This window comes from Schistocerca serialis, chromosome 3 (genome assembly GCF_023864345.2).
Source record: "Schistocerca serialis cubense isolate TAMUIC-IGC-003099 chromosome 3, iqSchSeri2.2, whole genome shotgun sequence".
NCBI lineage: Eukaryota > Metazoa > Arthropoda > Insecta > Orthoptera > Acrididae > Schistocerca > Schistocerca serialis.
The window spans coordinates 238,725,667-238,748,226 of NC_064640.1; the positions used below are offsets into that span (position 1 = coordinate 238,725,667).

General features: G+C 37.5%; 1 protein-coding gene across 3 annotated transcripts in view; it reads left to right on the top strand.

The window, feature by feature from the left end:
• The window catches only part of LOC126469986 (extended synaptotagmin-2-B), a 182,197-nt gene that overhangs the window by 100,645 nt on the left and 58,992 nt on the right, over positions 1–22,560 (top strand). The window contains exon 9 of one of the 3 annotated variants that reach the window (XM_050097431.1): positions 6,033–6,130. The exons of 1 other annotated variant lie outside the window; for it this stretch is intronic. In XM_050097431.1, the coding sequence (XP_049953388.1) occupies positions 6,033–6,130 (98 nt within the window). Of the gene's footprint in view, positions 1–6,032; positions 6,131–12,193; positions 12,277–22,560 lie in introns of all 3 variants that reach the window. One more of the 3 variants, XM_050097433.1, reaches the window with a different exon arrangement.

The window sequence follows — 22,560 nt, forward strand, 5'->3', positions numbered from 1 at the left end:
TCTAGAGCCTGTTGTATATCATGCACAAAAAGGGCCAGTTGTGTCTCGCTTGACCATTGTTTCCTAAAACTGTGCTGGTTTCTGCAGATGAGCTTCTCAGAGTCTAGAAGGTCATTATGTCTGAACGCAAAATATGTTCCATGATTCTACAACAAATTGATGAAGGTGAAATTGGCCGATAATTATGTGCATCCAATTTCCTACCCTTTTTATAGATTGCTATGACCTGGGCCTTCTTCCAGTCCCATGGAATTTTCCGCTGTTCCAATGATGTCTGATAGGTGATGAATAAGAATGGTGCTATATTTGTAGCACAGTCAACATAAAATCTTACAGGGATACTGTCTGGGCCAGATGCCTTCCTGGCATCTAAGGATCTCAACTGTTTTACAATCCCAGATACACTCAACACTGTGTCAGCCATCCTTGCATTTGTTCGATAATTGAAAGTGGGAATGGTGCTGCAGTCCTCAACTGTAAACAACATTTCGAAAGCTAGGTCTAGAATTTCGGCCCTCTGTTTATCATCATCAGTCACATTACCTGTACTGTCAGCAAGAGAAGGTGTTGAATTATTTGTAGCGTTCATAGATTTTACGTACGACCAAAATTTTTTGTGGGGTTATTTTTAGAATCTGTAGATAACATATTGCTTTCAGATTTGTTAGTAGAATCTCTCATTGACCTTTTGACAGCTGCTTTCATTTCGCATAATTTCTGTTTGTCAGCGGGGCAGTGACTGTGTTTAAAACGACTATGCAAAATTCTCTGCTTTCTCAGCAACTTCCTAATATGTTTCTTGTACCAAGGTGGATCCTTTCCCTCCCCTCTATTTTTGCTAGGCACATACTTCTCTAGCACATGGTGGACAATACCTATAAATTCCGACCAAAGATACTCAATATCTTTGTGTCCCACGGTGAATGCTTGGAGCTGCCACTGACATAAAAGCCACAACGACATTATGGTCGCTAATACCTTCTTCTAGATTAACTTCCTCAAAAAGATCAGGTCTGTTTGTCTCCAAGATATCTAAATACGTTCCCATCTCGAGTTGGTTTTCTTACCAATTGCTCAAGGTTGTATGTTGAGAGCGCTCCTAGAATAACTTCACACGAGCCTTTGCTTCTGCCCCCTATGATAAACGTGTAATTTTCCCAGTCAATGGGTGCTACATTAAAGTCTCCACCTATAACTAATGGACAATTTGGATATATATTTCCTATGTACTCAAGACAGAATATACTGGTGACAGTAGTAAAATAAGTAGTTATGGTATATTATGGTATACATGCATGAGATAGGTATGCACCTGCGTCTTTCAAGAGGTATGACCCATGGTGCAAGAGGTTGTGAGGAACATGTGGGTGAAAAGACTATTTTGTAACTGTTAGGGGAGTGTATGTGATTACCTCTGTGGAATCATGTCATTAAAGGGAAGGGAAAAAATGTGTCTTTTATAAGGAGCAGTCAAATGGAAAACAAGGCAGATGGAGTAAAGTAAACTGTGTATTATTTCAGAAGTAATCACCATAACTGTTAATACATTTATCCCACTGTGAAACAAGATGGTGAATGCCTTCATGGGAAAATGTTTACAGTTGCTATGGAACCATCATTGTACCCAGTTGTGCACTTCTTCAGCCAAAGGAAATACATGGCCATGAATATCTTTCTTCAGGGCACCAAAATGAAAATTGTATGGGAAGACCACGCACATGTTGCCAAAATCATTATGCTGACTATGCAGCAGAAGTTTTGCTGGGAAGCCCTTATACATCCTCCCTAAAATCTCAACCTCTTCCAGTGTCATTTTCATATTTTTGGTATGCTGAATGAAGACATTCGTGGTTGTCAATTTCCTTCGTCTGGAGAGGTGCCTGTCTGGGTTCGTCCATTGTTCTGTAGACAACCACAAAAATTTTTGCATGGTGCTGTTGACCGTCTTGCCTCACAGTGGGATAAATTTATTGATAATTACAGTGATTACTTTTGAAATAATAAACAATTTCCTTACTTTTTTTCCATCTGTTTCATTTTCATGTGACTGACCCTATACGTACTTTTAAATGAATGTTAGTTTAATCAAAACTGAAAACTGAATTTTGTGTTCTTGAAGTCAGAAAAAGATTCTACTAAATTGTAGAATAGTGAGTTAAAACATTCTCTGCATTTGTAATCACCTTGGACAGTTTTTGGAGATTTTTGCGAGTCCCAAAAAGGTTGGGCTTGCTTCCACCATTTAGTTTAGGTTCCCTCCAACAGAGTTAGAGACGTACCCCCACCCCCATTGCATTTATTCCGCACCTTGTAAAATATTGCTTTGAATTCTGATGGTGTTCCTCTGGAGTTTGCTCACATCTAAAGGTTTTTGGAAATATTGATGTTGCAGCAAAATATGTTTGAAGCTGTGGAACATCCAGGATGGAATAAAAACAATACAAAAATGATAACGGAGGAGCTGTAGAGTGGCAGACAGGCACAGTGAAAAAGACTGCTAGAGATTGTTTCTGGGTAGACATGACGAGAGATGGGGGGGGGGGGGGGGGAGAGAAAAAGAGAGAGAGAGAGAGAGAGAGAGAGAGAGAGAGAGAGAGTGTGGTCACGCTCTCGTGTGTGTGTTTTCGAAGCTGATGAAAAGTGATTCTGTATATTTTGAGAGGGATTACCTACCTTCTCTCTCTCTTCCAATTAAAGCCATTTGTGGAAGCAGATGTTCCACATACCAAATTTGGTTCAACTACTGCACATTATTATGAATTTTTTGTGGGAATGGCCATCAGTCACCAGCCAACAAATATAAGCTGCCACAGACAGACTGTAGTGAGGATTAAGTTTGACCATCCATCTGCACAGAATGTCATTCATCACAACTCCATCCATATTAGCAGCTTTTTGACTGATATAAACACCCCAGAAGTAATAAGTAGGGAAGTAGGCAACATTGTTAACATGAAGAGCAACTGAAATAAGGCCTGATGCTAACCAAACTAACTTACCAGAGGCAAGTCGGTGAGGAGCAATATGACGAACAATAAAACTTAGAAAAGAGTAATAAAAGGTAATGAATGCCTGAGAAGAGAAACAAATAGATAAACAATAGAACCTCCTTGCAGACATTTGGTTTGGAACCATTCCTTTATTAAACTGGGTATAGCAGGTTATCTTGGATTTACACACATTTTTATCTCAACTATTAAAATGTTTTGCTCTGTTGAAACAAGAAAATTAAAGTTTCTTGCTGAAGATAATATGAAATATCATAAGATGTAAATGCAGTAACTGGTGTCAAAGCAGTTTTGTTTCTATTCAGAGACAGGAATTATTATGAGCAAAGCTGCTCGCTGTCTTAGTGTAGAAGGTGTATGGTGTTGCCAGATTTCAAAAAGTACTATCTTATGAACACAGAATGGTCTTGGAGACTTGTTTATAATTTACTGTGATTGAAAAGTGCATTTAAACTGTTGTGGTCAATCTTTTCAGAGACAACTGGTGAATCTAAGGTGAAAGATTCTGCCTAATAGAATAACGGTAGTCCTAACAAAAGCATCACATCACCTGTTTCATTGTATTTCACATAAAGTATCATCCAGAGTTGAATTTTTCAGTTATTTAGTATGTTTATCTGTAGTTAAGTCCCTTCCACAAGTAACGATCATCTGCTGTTGAGATAGATAGTTTTCAGTAATAAGAGAATTTGTGAAAATGTAATTTGTGCAGTTTCTGGCATGGTATTTTAAAGTGAATTTTCCACATTGTAAGAAAACTGTACTGTTTAAGGCTTGCATCCTTTCCAAAAATTTTTGCATCCTTTCCAAAAATTTATTCGTGATAAAAGAGAGTTAGGTGTACATACGCACAGTTTCTTACATTTTATAAATCTTGATTTTTCTAGACAGGATGATTTTATTTTAGCTCTTAGAACCCAAAGATTCACTAGTCAGCTTTTAATTCTTTGTAAAAATGCTGCCATTATTGCACTGTCAAAGTAAAATTGATACCTAACAGGAGAAAATGGGCATTGATTGCTGGGAAAACTATATACACTTTTATTACAAAAACTGAAAAATTTTATGTAAGCATATAGGTAACATGTTCAGACTTGCCAAAGTATTATTTGACTGTAGTGTGGTATATTTTTCGTTTATGAAGTGAGTCGAATGTTATATGCACATACAATACAAGTTAGCAAGATACAGTTTCAAATTCTGGTACTTTCTTTTGTAATATTACAAATATAATGGTTGTCACTTTAAAGAAGTTCATTTAGTATTGTGCATGTTTTCAGTAGGAGATAACTATATTTCATTCTACATTGAAAATCTGTTTCCAGAGAAAGACGTAATCTCTAATGCTTAAGTGAAAAGTTATGTTGAACAGCAGAAGTAAAGTACATTGTGTTTTCTTCTGTTAATACCCATAAGTTGTGTAATTTCAACAAAATATGCAGAACTTACATTTATTATTCATTCTAACAAGTTCAGTTATTGATGAGTTAGTATAAGTGTCTGTATCATTAACAGGGCTGTTATGTCATATTCAGTGCTAGACAATGGCAGAATGATATTTATGATACAAGTACTTGATACCAGGTAGGTCCCTCCTACAACTTCACAAGGTGTGGCAACCCGATATGACACTCACTCAACAAGTGACAGGTGACTTTGCAAAATTTAGAATCTTGCCATTTTATAAGCTTACATGTATCCCTAATGATTGTTACTTTTAAGTTCTTAAACACGGTTTCTAAACCACATACCAGTTGTGCTTGGTTGGGTTCACATTTGTTACATACAGTGAGCAGGCTATTGTGTGAAGCTCCCCAAAATAATCATCAAACCTAGTTTTAATGTTACTTACCATGTAAGCATATGTGTTGTCCTTTTAGAATGTTTTATAGTTTGAGTGTATATGAACTGCGCAGGCTGTTGTTGATAGACTCTACACTATCTTTCAGTATTATCTTCATCAGCTTATCAAAGCTAAAAAGTCGATCGACACAATTTGTCCAGTCCTCAGGAAAGCAGTACAATTGATGGCCTAAAGTATTCTGCAAAATATACAAATCTGTCAGCTCAAGCAAGCATGTACAGTGATTAGTTTGACAAACAAACATATCTTCAGTCCTCCACTTTCCAGTGACTGACTGAAATTGTTAAGTTGATGTGCAATCTCATAGAAGCTGATAAATACTTTTCTGTCTTCTGTTATATACCTCTGTCATAGTGTGATTAAGGTTTGCTTTGTCATGCTGATTGTTTTGAATAATTCTAGCTATTTGTTCCCATTGGCAGTGATGTAGGCAGGGAAGAAGACAGCAGCATCTGTAATGTCTCCCAAGCAGTTTTCTCAGTACATGACTGTTGCATGGATTGAGGCTTGTGGAATCTATGTACAACATAAAATATGTTACGTCCCATCCATCTGCCATTCACTTTGGTGCCTCATTTCTCAATGACTTGTTACTAACAGCCCTGTGTGGCCTGTCATTTTATAAATGAGTCATCCTTCTTTACAGATATTGGTAAATTTCTTCATAATCATTACCATCATTGACATGACTGTACATTTAGCAGCACTTGTGTATGCAGGCTAATAACACTCGGCATGTTTATAGCATCAGGCGCACACAGTAATGTTGTTACAGTACTTGAAAACCAAGAAACTGGATCTTGCACATGCATGTTAAGACTGTAGTATAGTAAGAACAGTGCATTAGAACATCGTATTCTGTACCTATGCATAGGCCTCCATGGTAAAGAAAATGTATTAGTTACATGACAATGCTTTGTATGTTTATGTTTCACAAAAGAAAAAATGGATCAGAAGTCTGTAACATTCTTAAGTAATTCCACATAAGTAGATATACTTTTTCATGCCATAGTTCTTTGATGTATGTTATTCTGCGACTGGTAATGCAGTCTTTATTTGTCTTTGTTTGCTCATTATTTCAGCAAAGTTGCGTAGCAAGCAGTTGTAATATTCTCACAAAGAAGCATTTCATTTAAATGATGTTTATGTTTATGTCGAAGGCGAAGATTACATCCCAAAAAGCACAGATGTTGTCATTCGAGCTGTGGGATTGGGACCCCGGTTTCCCAGGCATTGAAAATGACGATTTTCTTGGCAGGTAGTTTAAAATGATTTCTACTACTTGAGGTTAGAATTTTTTTGTGTGCTTATTTTTGTTTCAGAAATGTACCAGAATGCCTGCTTCCATACAAACTTACAAACTTTCTGTACAGTAATATCAGTTGCTCATGCAAGTTTCTTACATGGTATAGGTTTTCCTAACTATATATTCTCTTTATAAAAGTTAGTTTCTAGCCCATATTTCATTGTAGTGTATGGCCACACACACCACATAGTGTGTAAAGTAGTATTTGGCAGTTTAAGAACTCTAAATTTAGTGTTGTGATATACTATTGAAAAGTAATGTGGTGGCCTCTGAAAAAGAATTGAAGTTTTCCCCATTATCTTTCAATACACATACTTAGTAAAAATAAATAAACAAATAAAAATAAAAAATTAAGAAACTTTCATATTTCTGCAGTACAGGACTCTTTCTATAACTATTTTATATGAAGAGTGAAATGATATTAATGACACACCAGTGATATTCGAATACTGACAGAACTTCTGCATACAGCAGGAATTTTTTGGAAACTTGCTAATGAATTGGTATCCTATAGGCATGTAACATTTTCTTTCCTGATCAAACATCTAAAGTGCATTGCTGAATCGGATACCCAATCTTGGGGACAGGCCAAAGAACTAGAGAATGTTGTGAAGGTCATGTAAATTGAAGAATTGTTGAAATGTGGTAAATATTACTGCATTTCAACTATACATAACAAGAACTTTACAAGGCAAGTTAAAAAGTTGCAAAAATAGTGAGGTGCAACATTGTTGTTTTGACCGAGAAGCTACTTGTGAGGGGCCTGCATGTACTGTTTTAGGGTATTGGATCTCTCCATGATTGTAACAAGATACCAAGAAAAAGAATCTATACCTGTGGCCAAGAAACTGAGGTGCAGTTACCACATTGCACATCTCCAAGACCTGGAGAAAATTTAACAAGTGTGATGAAAAATCAGTATGATTTTTTTTCCTTTTTTAACTCCTTGTTTTAATACCCCAAAGTGCACACTGCGCACTTACATGACTCTACTCATGTTGCTGCTGTAACTTCAGGCAAGGGACTCATATTGTTAACTCATGCAACTGTCAGCTGCAGTATGACTGTAAGTTATTTTGTAAGTCACTGCATTCATTTGTAAGTTCCATTATTTCCACCTCTGATCCACTTTATTTCTAATAATTTCCAGAAATGAAAATGCTACTGATATGTATTAGCAGTATGAACAAATAACATGACTGTTGTCCAGGAATTCTCGTAGGTAACTTCTGCAACAGTTTCATCTGGTGGAGGAACTGCTTAACTAAGGAAGTGAAGCTACAGCGAATATAATCTGAATAGGAACTTACAAATTTAACTCCCTAATGTTTGTGCTTCCCAATGTCTGAATGCTTCTTGAATTTCCCTCATGTATTGTATGCTGCGGCCTGTAGATCCAAAATGAATATTTTTAATTTTTGGTGCAAATAAATACAGGTAGTCTTTCTGTGTTGGTGTTTGAAACTGTGTGTTCATGTACTTGCACAGGACAGTTTGGTGGTGGAGCAGACAAAGCTTTGAAGTGTGAAACCTGCTGAGTTAGTGTTCTGGAAGATTGTGGCTGACAAATCTGTAAGAAATAAATCAGTTTTTTCAGTCATAAAAGTTCAGACTTTAAAGGGGTATTTTATTTAACTTTAAAGGTGTATTTTATTTAGTAAGTTTGTATGGAAGCTTTGGTCATAGTAAAGGTATTGTGGTGTTTAAACCCTTGGTGATTTACTGTTTTTGTTTATCCATCTCCCAGATTTAACACCATATATTATATCCCATTACAACTGCTTGCTAGTGCTCCTGGGAATTGATTAATTTCATTTGGAATTTTTAATATCCTAATATGTGTGATCCTGCCAGTCATGAGTTGATGTATATACCAGAAATTCCCTTTCCATTTTCCACCAATTATGTTTTGTGACTTTTTTATGAGAGGTATGCTTTGGCTTTCATGTTGAAAAATGTGTGTAAGGGGGTGAACAAAAAGTTTCCATTCAAAGGCCATACATTCTGCATTAGTATGCCAATGAGGCAAAAACACCATGAGCAGTGAGGCAATCATCCACCAACACATCATGTTGAAAATGCCCATTTTGTAAAACACCATGTCCTTCTGTGTGAAGAAGTCTGTAACCACCTGCATCGGATCATCATCCAGCAAGAAATATCGACCCTTTGAGGTATTTTTTTAAGGGACCGAAGGCATAATAATCACATGGGGATAGGTCAACAGACATGTTGCACCATATACATCCTTCATTTTCCTATACATCCTTCATTTTCCTATTGGTATCTACCGGTGTTTGCCCTTTGGGAGCCAAGAAGAGAATAACAGCACATTGGTCCAGTTTGGATGCATTTGGTAATAATATCACCATAGTTCATATAGTGCATATTTAGCATGCACACCACAGGAAGACACAAATGCCCTACTAACCCCTTGCCTATATGTTCACATTGGAGTCTGCTGCAACACCCTCAGATGGAAACTTTTTGATTGTCACATACTTTTTCTTATGCTAGACCCAGTTTGCATATTGTAGCATGGTTTGGTGTGCAACTGTCAAAGCCATGTGATGTAACATCAATTGCTTCAAGTTTCATCTGTTTAATTTTATGTAGAGTTATCTTTAGTTGTTTGCTTTTGTTTTTGTGTTTTTTTTAATGTTATTCTCTTTACCCTTCAATATTATTGTTTCTGTGTGTGTGTGTGTGTGTGTGTGTGTGTGTGTGTGTGTGTGTGTGGACGCACACGCGTGTGTGCGTTCGTGTTCCATCACATCACTGACAGCAGGAGACTAGAATGTGGCATATGTGTCGTCATGAGCATAGTTTTGAAGCATTAATGCAGATAAGCATACTTATCCCCAAGTATATATCCCCTTGGGCTTTCATGGCATGGCAAGGAGCTCATTTTAAGATAGGGAAAAGGTTTTGTTAACAAAGCTTACATGTATTGCTATTGTATGTACTATTTATTTGTTTCCAATCATATAAAAAAATTGCTTGATGTCTTGCTCCATTCCTTTGCAACTGGTAAAGACATTTATAGATTTTCTTTTTAGCTTCCATAAAATAAAAATTCGTGGTTATTGTTAATCTCTCGCATACTCATGCTTTTAATTAGCCAGCTATTTTTAGGTGTGCAGATTATGAATTGTGATCATTCACAACTAATTGAGTGGATTTTTATTCATTATTTCATAACCAGAAAATATGAGCATCCTGCAGATCCTACAACTAATATTACTGTTTATATATGTTTTTGCTGTTTAAATTTTGTTCTCATCTCACTGAATTATTTGTTGCACATTTAACTTTGTTGTCCCTCAGCTGAGCAGAGACTCAACAGTTTTGTTAAATTCTTGTTTCTCTTCCTCCTCCAACAAAATCTAGGGTTGCCTTTTTCTGACTTCGTTTGAAGGTGGCCTCTAGTAGCAGTGTCTCACATTATTTATATCAGAATCTAGAATATACTCAGAGAGTACATACTTAATGTAAGCCCATGATCTATTAACAGCAGTCAGTTTTTTCATTGTGGTCTTTTAGAGAATTACACATTATGGTAAGTAGTTACATTGTATGCCCATATGAAGATAAACTTGGCTGCTTAATAGTGCTGCCTAAGTAGTTACGTCCATTTTAAAAGTACTCTGTAGTTGCAAGTCTATTTTATAATTGCTTTTAATCAAAATGTTTGCTGCTAACATATCAGCTTTATGTCTTTGAAATTTTTCCTGTGTCAGCTTTTTTGCTAATATTGTGCTGTTTATTGTGTCTCTCTTTGTTAATAGTTCACTTTCTGTTTCAGGTGTGTACATATTTTCAAATCTCTGATGTACATATTTTCAAATCTCGTTTGTTATAAGTTATTGAATCAAGTTATGTTATTTACTCACTGTTTTATAAAAGCAATTTCATCTTTACATGCAGTGTGCTGTGATTGTTTTGTTAGATTAATTTTCCTGCTTGGCCTTCACATCCGTTGGCTTGTATGATGTAGGGTGTTGGTTTCTAATTTGCCACTTTGCTAAGTCTGACATTTATCATTTCTTGAAAAATACATTTGTGTTTAAAAAATAAAAAAAGAGATCACCTTGAATGACTAGAGGATGTTCATATTCACAGGACATATACATCAGTATGTTCTGTATAAATGATTAGCATTTCAGTCACCTCTGTTCAGCATGTGTCCTGTTGCCTAGTAGGCACAGGGACCACCATGGGCCCTGATAACTTGTTCCACGCATGATGCTATCAACGTAGATAAGGCACAAATGGAGTTCTGTGGTATAGCCATCCATGTTGCATTCACTTGGTTCCGAAGTTCATCTGTGGTGGTTGGCATTGGGTCACAGTGCTGCACCTGTTGTTTCACCATATCCCACACTTTTCAATAGGTAACAAATCAGGTAATCTGGTGGGCCAGGTCAAAAGGTTAACATCCTGTGATATCAAGAAAAAACATGTTCATGCAGCAACATGTGGTCATGCATTTCCTTGCTGCAAAATGGCATCTGGGGTGTTGTGCAGAAAGGGTACAGTTACAGGTTGCTAGATGTTTCTCACATACGTCACACTGGTCACAGTGCCCCAGATACACACCAGCTGTGATTTTTGATTGTATCCAATGGCACTCCACACCATAAAGCCTTGAGCTGGTGCTTTATGTCGTGTGAAAATGCAGTCACTGTGATGCTGCTCCCCCTGTCTGTGGTAATCCAAAATGCAGCCATCATTTTCAAACAAACATAACCTGGATTCATCTGAAAAATCTATCTGATGCCATTCCTGTCCCCAGTGACATCATTCCATACATCTTTGCTGTCTAGGATGTTCCTGCACATTCTTCAGAGGTGGGCAGAGAAGTGGACGATGTGCACGTAACCCATGCCATAATAAACGGCTACGGACTGTCATCCCAGGTAGTATACGATGTGTTACACCATTCCACTGTTGTACCAGAAGCGTAGAGTATGCAGATCTGTCCTGCAATGCCATTCATATGAGGTGTGGCTTTTCTCAGGGGACAGTCTGGGTGGTGCGACCTGACCCACCTCGTCGTGTTCTACAGGCTTCCATCAACCATTCTGCACACACCCATTGCACTGCCAAAACACTTCATTGCACATGAGCAGCAATTTTCCAGATGGATGCATCACATTCTCTCACGCCATTACTGCACCCTCTTCCAGACTCACTGATTTGACAGTACAATTTGTGCATATGTCTGTGAGGCATCTTGCATGTCTGCTCAAGTCACACTGGTCCATTACCTTCAGTTTATAGCAACAATGAGAGCCACAGGCACATTTTACAGGTAGGTTGTATTGTGCCACAATATCAAAATTGACCCTGAACCCATGGGTCGACATGGTTCAAATGCTTCTTCTTCAGAACGTACTAATGTACATGTCCTGTGAATATGAACGTCCTATCTCTGGTCATTCAAGGAGTTCTGTCTTTTCTGAACATGCGTGTGGTTTAGTGCGACTTAAATTTTATGTTCGATTATAAAATAATGAGCTTGCTGTTTTTAATTCCTCTTTGGATATCCACCTACTGATTTTTTCTTATTTGTATGTTTGCCAGTTAGGTTATTTAATTTCAAACTATTAACTAGAATATATGTGTGGCTCTGCTTATGTCTTCTAATACTGAAAAAAAATACTTCATAATAGATTGCAGCTCTTGAGCAATACCAGCACCTCTTGCTCTCCGTTACCAGCCATTTGCAAAATTTTAAAAATAGTTTCCAAGGGCCTTCACTTATCTTTTTCTGCTGGTATCAGTGTTAACTCATGAACTGCAGTCTGTTTGTTTCTCACCCTTCTTTACAGATTTCATAGCTAGCATGTTTGCCTTCACTTCCTCATTCAATATAATTTGGTTTATGTGTTTACAGTTAACTTAATTTTCCTATACTATTTTATTCTGCATAAATTGCAAGTAACATTGTGTTAACTATATTTAATTTCTGTGATTGGCTCTTAATGTGCTTTTGCTTCTTACACTTCCCAGTGTGTGGTAGAGGAGGTGAATAGCCAGTACGTGCTATACAAGCTCTTTGACAAAGATAGAACTCAAGATGATTTTCTTGGAAGGTATTAAATATTTCCTATGGAACAGTTTTTTTAAAATACGTATTTTATACTGAAAGCATGAGTGTTAAAAATGAATGACTGCAAGCAATGTCATTGCTAGAACAAGTATTTATTGCATTATCCTTGAAGCTGTGCTAGCACAAAGAGTTGGTTATGTGATTGACAAACTTTCATCTTTGAGATCTTGATTCTCCATTACTGTGTAGTATTTTAAGAGCAGTTTCGTATTATGGCAACAGGCATTTGCTTTCTTTACACTGCTTACCTAGCATGTCTTATGAGAGTCCATCCCTTTTTGCTCAGCTTACTTCCCAACCTCTGTCCCCTCAGAAAATATCTTTTCACCAATCTGGCTAGCAGTACCAATGTAACATTACATTTTCTAACAAATTTTGTCCATTTTAGTGATTCTTTGTATGAATTTCATATAATCCCAAAATTTTTCATCTCAAAACTTATCAACAACATACACCACTGCATAGAATTGGAATCAAGTACTAGTTCAAAGAGCAGGTCACTCAACAAGAACTAACACTTTACACTGAAAGGAATGCTTATTGATCACACAATAAAGTGTGACTGGAGCTGAGCTGCCTCCTTCATCCGAATGAGCTCCTATTTATACATGCTGGTACATAAAGCATTCTAGCAGATTAGAATATTTTGGAAATAAGTTAAACCCAGAACCTTCCATATTGATTGTGGCTTTTGTTGAAGGAAGAGGAATCTGAATTCCACTCCTGAATGAGAGTCCAGTATCATCTGAACAACTGAACTTTGAGAGGGAACAGACTTGCAAATAAATTGAGCTGAAGATTCCACGAAGTATAATTGGAGAGGGCTAGAATGTTTGATTAACCTAATAACTAAGCTGCTATTTTATCACTCACCAGCACAAAAAGTAGCCTTTGGAGAAGTTTTAAGTTTCCTTGTTTTCCTACAGAAAATAACCATGACTGATCCCTCACTCAGTAAGTTTGCTTCTCATATTTTACTGGACTTCAGTTGTAGAACCTTAAGCAATAATGACAGAACTTCATCAATTTAGTACCTGCTTTGTCTTCTGAAGCAAGAAATTTGTAAAACTGCCAAGGTCCTTCTCTTTCGGTATGAAATGTACTATCTTCACCATTCTTCATCACACTGCCCATCACTAGGATAATAACTTACTGCTAAAGAGTCATTTACAACACTCATAAGTCACCATTTGTTTTGTAGAACATCTCAGATGAATAGATAATCCCACCAAATTGGTGTAAATAATGTTAGCACCTTCAGAAATATCCTTCATAGCTTTACAAATTGATTTCTCATTTTTTCTTTCTTTCTGATACTCTTGCTGGTTTCAACTATAACAGAACATGTGCCCTCATAGAAATCTGTCTGGATGATATTGTTGTGGGAAAAATGCTTCTGAGCCTTCGCTAACAGCTGACGTGGTTTAATATTTCACTCACTGACAGTGCAGTTCGGATGTTATATAAAAAGTCGGACCCTAATATTAAGAAATTTATGCATTGTCCTTCAGTGAAGTGCAAAAATTCTATCTTGCATATATTCGACTACCGGTGTCTCAGAACTTGTGCACACTTAGTTTATTATTTGGAATTCACCTAATATTAAATGTTTTGTTTGCCGCACAATACATATCTTTGCAGCTCAGATTTTGTGTCTACATTCATAGATCACTTAGTTTCTTTTATACACTTCCAGCACTTCGAGTCTAATACTATGATACTGTTCAGTGTACACACTTGAAATTCATAGTGAGTTGATAGCACTTTATGAGACCTATAATATAAGTAAATATGATCATGTAGCTCTACGTAAAAATAAAGACATTCATCTTCTTTAAAGCTTATAAATATAAGGTGTTTAATAAAACAACCCTAACTCTAGAACAGGTATAAATAATTTGGTAGAAGTCTTGACCATTTTGTAGATAGTGCCTGAATGAGGCTATGAATACATATGTATTTGAAAACAGTTTGAGCTAAAGACTGAAATATGAATTGTCAGGTCACCACGTAAGAAGGGCAATATAAATTTGTCAACAGCTGCCTAAAACTTTCTCGGCTTATATTGATTTCAAATATTTGGGTATTGTAATGGCTCAAAGATTGCTGCTCATATGTGGAACAATAGAATTCAAAAACAGTCATTGCTTGGGTTGTAGGAGGACACATTTATAAACATAGCTTTTTTGTTTTAACTTGACACACAGTGAAAACTATAAACAATAAAGTATGACCAGTTGAGTTTTTCTGTGACCAAGATACCTTATTGAAAGTGATGCCAAGTAGTTACTTATTCAAAGGGGTTAGCCATAAATTCTGCATGGGAAGAAATGACAAAGGATATTACCTCATAAAGTCCTCAGGTGGTTTTGATATATGTGAAAAATCTTCTGTTTTATATGTTCGTGACAGATGAAAATTGTGAGCCAGGGGTGGTCATGCTGTTCTTCACAAGCAACAAAAACAGTTGAAAACAAGTAATGCATCAGTTTCTGATTTAATTACTATTCAGTTCTACAGAAAGTACTTTCTGACATTGGTTCCTTTCTCAGCTTGCATTTACCACAAAGCTCTTATATAATAAACACTCCCAACCAACTGGGAAAAAGTACTGATTGCTCCCATGTATAAGCAAAGTAAAAGAACAGGTGAGCAAAATTATTGACTGATTTCCTTAATGGTGATCTACAGAATTCTGGAGCATGTTCTATGCTCTCACTAAAATCCTTCTTTTTATTCATTTATTTACATTTTCTTTGCATTGTGCCATCAAAATGATGGCTTTTGCACACATCATAAATAACTGTGCGACAATAATTCCTCTTACAAAATTTTTTAGATGTTGCACGACAGTGTCATGAAATTCATTGAATGAATATAAACATTTTGCTATCAGAAAAGACAGATCAATTAATTTTCTGTTGAAATCATTCACCTTGCATGTTCTAAGAAAGTTCAGTAGTTTGTTGAAGCAAAGTCAAACCATTGATGTATAGACTTTGAACTGCCATTTTTAATTTTGTTCTCTTGTGGAAATAGTTGAATTTTGTTCTGGTGTTGTGATCATGTATATCACTTCACTTTGATAACTTCCATTGGTTGATTCATAAAAAATGTAACTAATTTGAATATGTGTAAAGAATATACAACATGATTCTCTCGGGCTCTAACCTGTGTATAAGTTTTATTGCTCTTTTCTGTAACAGCAATATTCTTTGTAAGTGGACATCAGCTTCACAGCCCCATAATTCAGTCCCGTAATTAAGGAAGCAGGAAATCATTCCATAGTATACTGCTTTAAGTGATGGTGAGAAACCATCTTTGTGAACTGGCTAAGGAGGTACCTGCCACTACTGACCTTTCCAAATATAAAATTAATGTGATTTGTTCACTATAATTGTCGTCAGCATAAGCACCTAATAATCTACAGCTGCCACTTTCTGTTGCTGAGATGTTACATAGATAATTTACATTGCTGTTCTCACAAACCGCCCATTTTAAATGCCAGTAATTGATATTCATTGACATTTACCTTGATGCCACGATCATTGAAGAATTTCATTAATTCTATTGCACCACTAGTAGCAAAAGTTTCTAGTTCCTTGTATTCTCTAACATAGGCTGGGATTCAGGTGTCTTCTGCATAGCTTATTATATAGGAGTTAGTGGATTGAGCAGTGTCATTAATATATATGAGGAAGGGAAAAGGTGCCAAGGATTGAGTGCCGAGATACACCTTGTATTCATGTCTCACCAGTGACTTGACAGTTTATAACTTTATTGTGTAATTTATATGTCAGTTTAGTGCATTGCTTTTGATTCAGCAGGTATGTGGCTAGTAGATTCAAAGATGGATCCCCACAATACAGTATGACCTCAGGTGTTTTAGAAGTAACCTACAGTTTACAGTGTCGAAAGCTCTTGCCATGTCAAAAAATATAGCTAAAGTCTGCATCCTCTGGTCCAACAGGCAGTACAATTCAGAGAAGAACTTTTTAACTGCTGTGGTTGTGCTTATCTCTTTTCTAAAGTCATGCCGAGAATCTGCTACCAGTTTTCATGTTGTGAAAAAGGCACTAAGCTGACAAAGGATAATACTTTCAAATATCTTACTAAAAGAGGAAATTAATAATATTGGTCTATAGTCGAAGATATCATCCATACTTCCATTTTTATAAAATAATTTTATGACACTCATTTTTAGAACAGTCGGATAGATGTTTTCTGTAATGCTGTAATCAATTAGATGGGTGAGAGGTTTTTGAGAGTCCTTTTAAGCATACTTTAGTAATTGCACTGGTTATACCATTCCACTCCATTGAAAAATTTTTCATTGCCATGCATATTATCTTCCATACTTCCTGCTTATTCACTTCCATAAATTCAAATTTGGCACACTGAGGTGACATGGTGTCTCGAGTTGTGCATCTATAATATGGGTTGCCCTGTGATCTCCTTGTCAGATCTGTAGCCCCTCTTTATTTACAAATGACCATTGTGGCAGATCATGTCACACTCGAACATTTGTGATAAGTGTTCATATTGAATAGTTCAGGCAATAAGTTTCAAAAACATTGGAGGGATGTCTTGCTTTCACTTTTATACACTTCATTGCTGCCACCTATAATCACAACATGTTTGTCTTTTGTAGTTGACTTGTCTCTGCTGTAATATTCTTTGCCACTGCATTTAAGGTGACACCAGGCTTAACTTTTATGAAAATAGAATGCTTGGAATGTATATTTTTACGAATGAGAGTGGGGCATCTTTCCCTTGACTGTTAGCTTACAGCAGGAATTCCTTGCTGCATCTTTGTGTTCGGGGGTCTTTTTTATTCTTTATTGGAAGTTTTGTCATTGCTTTTGCTTTTTGCTTCATGTGTGTTTGTTGTATTGCCACAGTCGGTGTCTAGTGCTGACAATTTGTTTGATCGTGGTATCACTGAGGCTGTACTCATATGTAGTGCATGTTTACGTCTTTTGTTGGGTACATGTTGTATCTCCTGCATGGAATGACTGTTAACAACAATGTTGTCTTTGGCTAGGTGATGTTTCCAATCAAATGCTTTATATTTAATTTTGAACTCTTTGTATTCCCTCACAAGCTCTTGATATTTTGAATTGTCACTATATACTCTGTTAGCGCACCTGCTATTTTTCCTTTGCTTTGGCATGTTCATTATTTCATTTTTCAATGCACTTACTAAGCACTGATGGCATGTCCTCTCATGTTCATCTTTTACGTATTTCAGATTTACTCTTACACATTTGTCGTGGTGCCAGCATTTGAAGTTGAGATATAGTAAACCCTCTTTTTAACCTTTTTTGCACAGATTTTACAGCCATCACTATCACTCCCTAAAGAAACTGAGCCACTGTTACATGTATAATTTTAACTTAATTTTGTCTTGTATCTGTCCATAAAGCAGCACAGATTTAGAAAGTGTTGTTCACATGAAACACAGATTGCACTTTTCAAACAAAAAATCATGCTAACAGTGGATGCAGGAAAATAGGTGGATTCTACATTCCTATACTTCTGAAAAAGTGCTTGAACCAGTCATATTTGATAAACTATTCCTTATACTTTGATCTTTGTTAATAGAGTACGATGGAGAGTCAGACTTTTTGAGTAGTATAGCTTAATACATTGTCTTAGATGGTGAGTGTTCATCAAAGACAGAGGCAACATTGAGGTTGCCACAGGGAAATAAAATATGAGCACTTTGAAGGGCAAGGTTTCAGATTGAATCTCAGCTCAGTACTCAGTTTTGATTTGTCAGTTTCAAATTCATCCATTAATTGATGTCCACAAACTTAAAAAAAATCACTTCATTTCATTTTGTATTGTAAAAAAGGTCATAATTCATTTTTTCTGTTGCTCTGCCACGTTTAAACAGGTTAGAAATTTATTAATCTTGAGCAATGCATATAATTGAATATTCAATTGGAAAAAAAATCATGTTATTGATATGTTAAAACATACTTCTCATAAGTTTGTGTCACCATTATACAAATAATATGTTCAAAGTCATTCATAAATTTGTGTCACTATTATGCAAATAACATGTGTCTGGCTAATTAATTATTAATGAAATTTGGAAAACACTGGAGGGATACAAGCGATGGAAGTAGTAAATGAAACTATTCTCCACGTAGTTTAGGCACTGAGTGGGTGATTAGGCACGTAAACAAGATTAAAATCGTTGCTAGCTTTTGGACAACAAACAAACAACACAAATGTCAGTGGAAGTTGTTTTATGTTTCACACATTGATCTTTTTATACATTCACAAATTTCCACAACTTCTGTCTGTCAACATTTCCGTGTTCTTTTTTAACCTGAAAGTCAACAGTCTCTGCTTCCTCAGCATGTTACACTGTGAATCTTAAGCATCGTTAGTCCTGTTACATATTTCTCCAGAAAGTGATTTACCATCAGATTGTAAACTTTGTTCATAATTCCTTTACAGCCATCATAGTGAAGCTAAATGATGTCCATTCACTGTCTAAATTAGATGCTAACAACTGCTTATCTGCTCTTTCCAGCATAAGTGCTCTCCTACCCTTCTTGAATGATTTATTGGCTTTAGTAACCATCGTCACTATAATGACACCATGATCACTAATTGCTGTCTTGATAATGACACTTGTCATCAAGTCAGGCCTATTTGCAGCCCACATTTCATGTTGGTTGTTGAACCAGCTGCTCAAGACACTTTTCGGAAAATGTGTTCACAAAACTGACTGTCTCTACCACCTGCAATGAATCAATAGATGTCCTAGTCTATACTCAACAGAGTAAAGTTGCCTCCAACTAGTATTACATAATCAAAGTATTTCTGCACTATTGAGCACTTTCTTTGATGATTCTACAACTGTTATGGTGGAATCGGATAACCAGTATAAACATCCATTGATTAACTTGAGTTCACCTAGGCCGATTACTCGTGTCCAAATAATTTCACAGTTAGCCTCAATTTCAAATCAATAGATACATTTTTTTCTTGTTGACTGCAGTTAACATTTCCCCTCCTATGATGTCTAACCTGTCTTTCAGATGTACATTCCATGCTTCATTAAATATGTCGGAGCCCTCTACTTCGGCTTTCATCCAGCTCTTAATTCCGAGAGTAATTTTAGTGTGACAACTTCCCCGGATGGTAGTAAATTCGGGAACTCTGTTACGAATGGTTCAGCAATGTACAGTTAAAAATTTGACAGCTGCAGTCCCCATACTTTGGTTGCAGAATGATTTTGCTCTCTTCATGTCAACTAATGAGTGTTTATCAGAGAAACTCAAACTATCACTTAGCCTTTTTTTTAAAAAAAAAAAAAAAAAAAAAAAAAACTGTTTGTGCACTCCACAAGCCCTCTGCTATCTGAGTAAATGCTTCCTGTGTATAGTGCACACCTGACCTGCCAAGGAGAATCCTACAGTTCTCAACCTCACAACACAGATCCAGAAATCTGCAGCCAATACCATCATAGAATTGAAGGAGCCTCTTGTTGAGGCCATCCACTCACCTCCAAACCAAAGGACCCTGATCAGCTCTGGGTATAATACCACCCTGCTTGCATCCATCAACAAGGCTAGGGTGACACGGGCCACAACCTTCAGATGACTATACCTTGCACCCCCAATAGCTGTAGGCAGGGCCTCCTCCACGTCTTAGATGAGATTCCCCAACAGATGTACCAAGCACATATTCAGTTTCTTTCCAGCCCCTGGACACTATTTTCCTATGCACCTAACATTGGAGCTTTTGGTAACCAGTAAACCCCTCACCCCGTGTGCCTGTTTGCGCCCCGATGGAGGAGCTGACGCCTGCCCACCCACAGAGTGAATAGATAAAGCCAGACTTCCAGACCCCCATTGACTTTGACCTTCAAACAATTTGAACTTGTTACAACCTGTCGCTCATCCTGCAGTGAAGGCAGATCCTCAACTTCACGTACACTGTAAGGTGCATTGGTAACAGAACCTCCGAGTGAAACAAGCGATACCTGTGGTGTCCCATGTGATGCACCAGTCTCTCTGCCACTGCTACACCCTGAGGCAGCAGCCTGCAGATGGTTGACCCTGGCCTGCACTGTATTCATCTGTTCACAAACTACAGCCAGCTCCTCCTTCGTCTGTACACAGCACATGCACACCCTGTCCATCCTGCTACTACTAATTTGAGAATTAAACTGGAAAAGCCCACAGAAAAAGCTAAATATATAACTTGCTGCTCTCCCAATGTGTCACAAGCAGCCACTGAAGCCTAACAGGGCTGTTTGCAACAGTCACAAGTTGCCGAAAACAAATGACAACTGCTCTAGAGAGTGCATGAATCTACCCTACACAATTGATTAAAATGCGGGACTACTCCTTTTAAATATACAAATGTGCAAAGGATTTAAGAATGAAACTGTAAAAGCATACAGAAAAGTTAACTACATAATTTTCTACTGTCCTGTTGTGTCACATGTGACAGTAGTGTTTTGTTAGTTTGCTAGTTTCCAAGGAAGGACATTGTCTTGTTTATATACCTGTAGTCTAATCAGCTATTAGGTGAGTGGCTACCTTTACACCTTTTATTGGTAATTAGCCGTTAAGGAACAAGTAACCAGCCAAAGAGCAGTCCAGACACCAACAGGCCCATAGTGATGATCCAAAAAGGTGGTGTAGTGAGAAGGTACACTACATGATCAAAAGTATGCTGACACCTGGCTGAAAATGACTTAAAAGTTCGTGGCACCCTCCATCAGTAATGGAATTCAGTATGGTGTTGGCCCACCCTTAGCCTTTGACATGTTCCACTCTCGCAGGCATACGTTCAGTCAGGTGCTGGAAGGTTTCTTGGGGAATGGCAGCCCATTCTTCATGAAGTGCTGCACTGAGGAGAGGTATTAATGTCACTCAGTGAGGACCGGCATAAAGTCGACGTTCCAAAACATCCCAAAGGTGTTCTGTAGGATTCAGGTCAGGACTCTGTGCAGGCCAGTCCATTACAGGGATGTTATTGTCGTGTAACCACTCCACCACAGGCCGTGCATTATGAACAGGAGCTCAATTGTGTTGAAAGATGCAGTCGCCATCCCTGAATTGCTCTTCAACAGTTGGAAGCAAGAAGGTGCTTAAAACATCAATTTAAGCCTGTGCTGTAATAGTGCCGTGCAAAGCCCCCTCCATGAAAAACATGACCACACAATAACACCACCGCCTCCAAATTTTACTGTTGGCATTACACATGCTGGCAGATGATGTTCACTGGGTATTCACTATATCCACACCCTGCCATCGGAGCGCCACATTGTGTACCATGATCCGTCACTCCACACAACGTTTTTCCACTTTTCAATCATCCAATGTTTACGCTCCTTACACCAAGCAAGGTGTCACTTGGCATTAACCAGCGTGATATGTGGCTTATGAGCAGCCGTTTGACCACGAAATCCAAGTTTTCTCACCTCCCACCTAACTGTTGTAGTACTTGCAGTGGCTCCTGATGCAGTTTGGAATTCCTGTGTGATGGTCTGGGTAGATGTCTGCCTATTACACATTATGACCTTCTTCAACTGTTGGCAGTCTCTGTCAGTCAGCAGATGAGGTCGGCCTGTATGCTTTTGTGCTGTACGTGTCCCTTCACGTTCCCACTTCACTATCACGTCAGAAACAGTTGACCTAGGGATGTTTAGGAGCGTGAAAATCTCAGTACAGACATATGACACCATATCAACTGACCACATTCGAAGCCCATGAGTTCCGCAGAATGCCCCATTCTGCTCTCTCAAGATGTCTAATAACTACTGAGGTTGCTGATATGGAGTACCTTGCAGTAGATGGGAGCACAATGCACCTAATATGAAAAACGTATGTTTTTTGGGGTGTCCGGATACTTTGGATCACATAGTGTAATTATTGTATTCATGACAAATGCTGTACTGGCTGTAGGTGGTAGAGCTGAGCTCTGTATTTGCAAATCATAGCTGGAGATGTTGCCCAAGAGTTGTGGCAGGATCAGTATTTATTGTTCCATCTGGGGCCTCATAATGTGATAACTTGAGGACTTAAATTTCACATCATGATATTGTGGTGGTCTTCATATTTGATAATATATGTGTTTGAGTAATTGTTTTTCATTTTATTTCTTTTTTTAATAAAGAATTAGAATACTTCCTGTGTGTGGTCTTTCCTTGATGGTAATCTGTGGACTATCAGCGTAGTGTCTTCTGCCGTAACACCAAGGTTCCCAGCGTTGTGTATGTGGCTGTCTGACATGG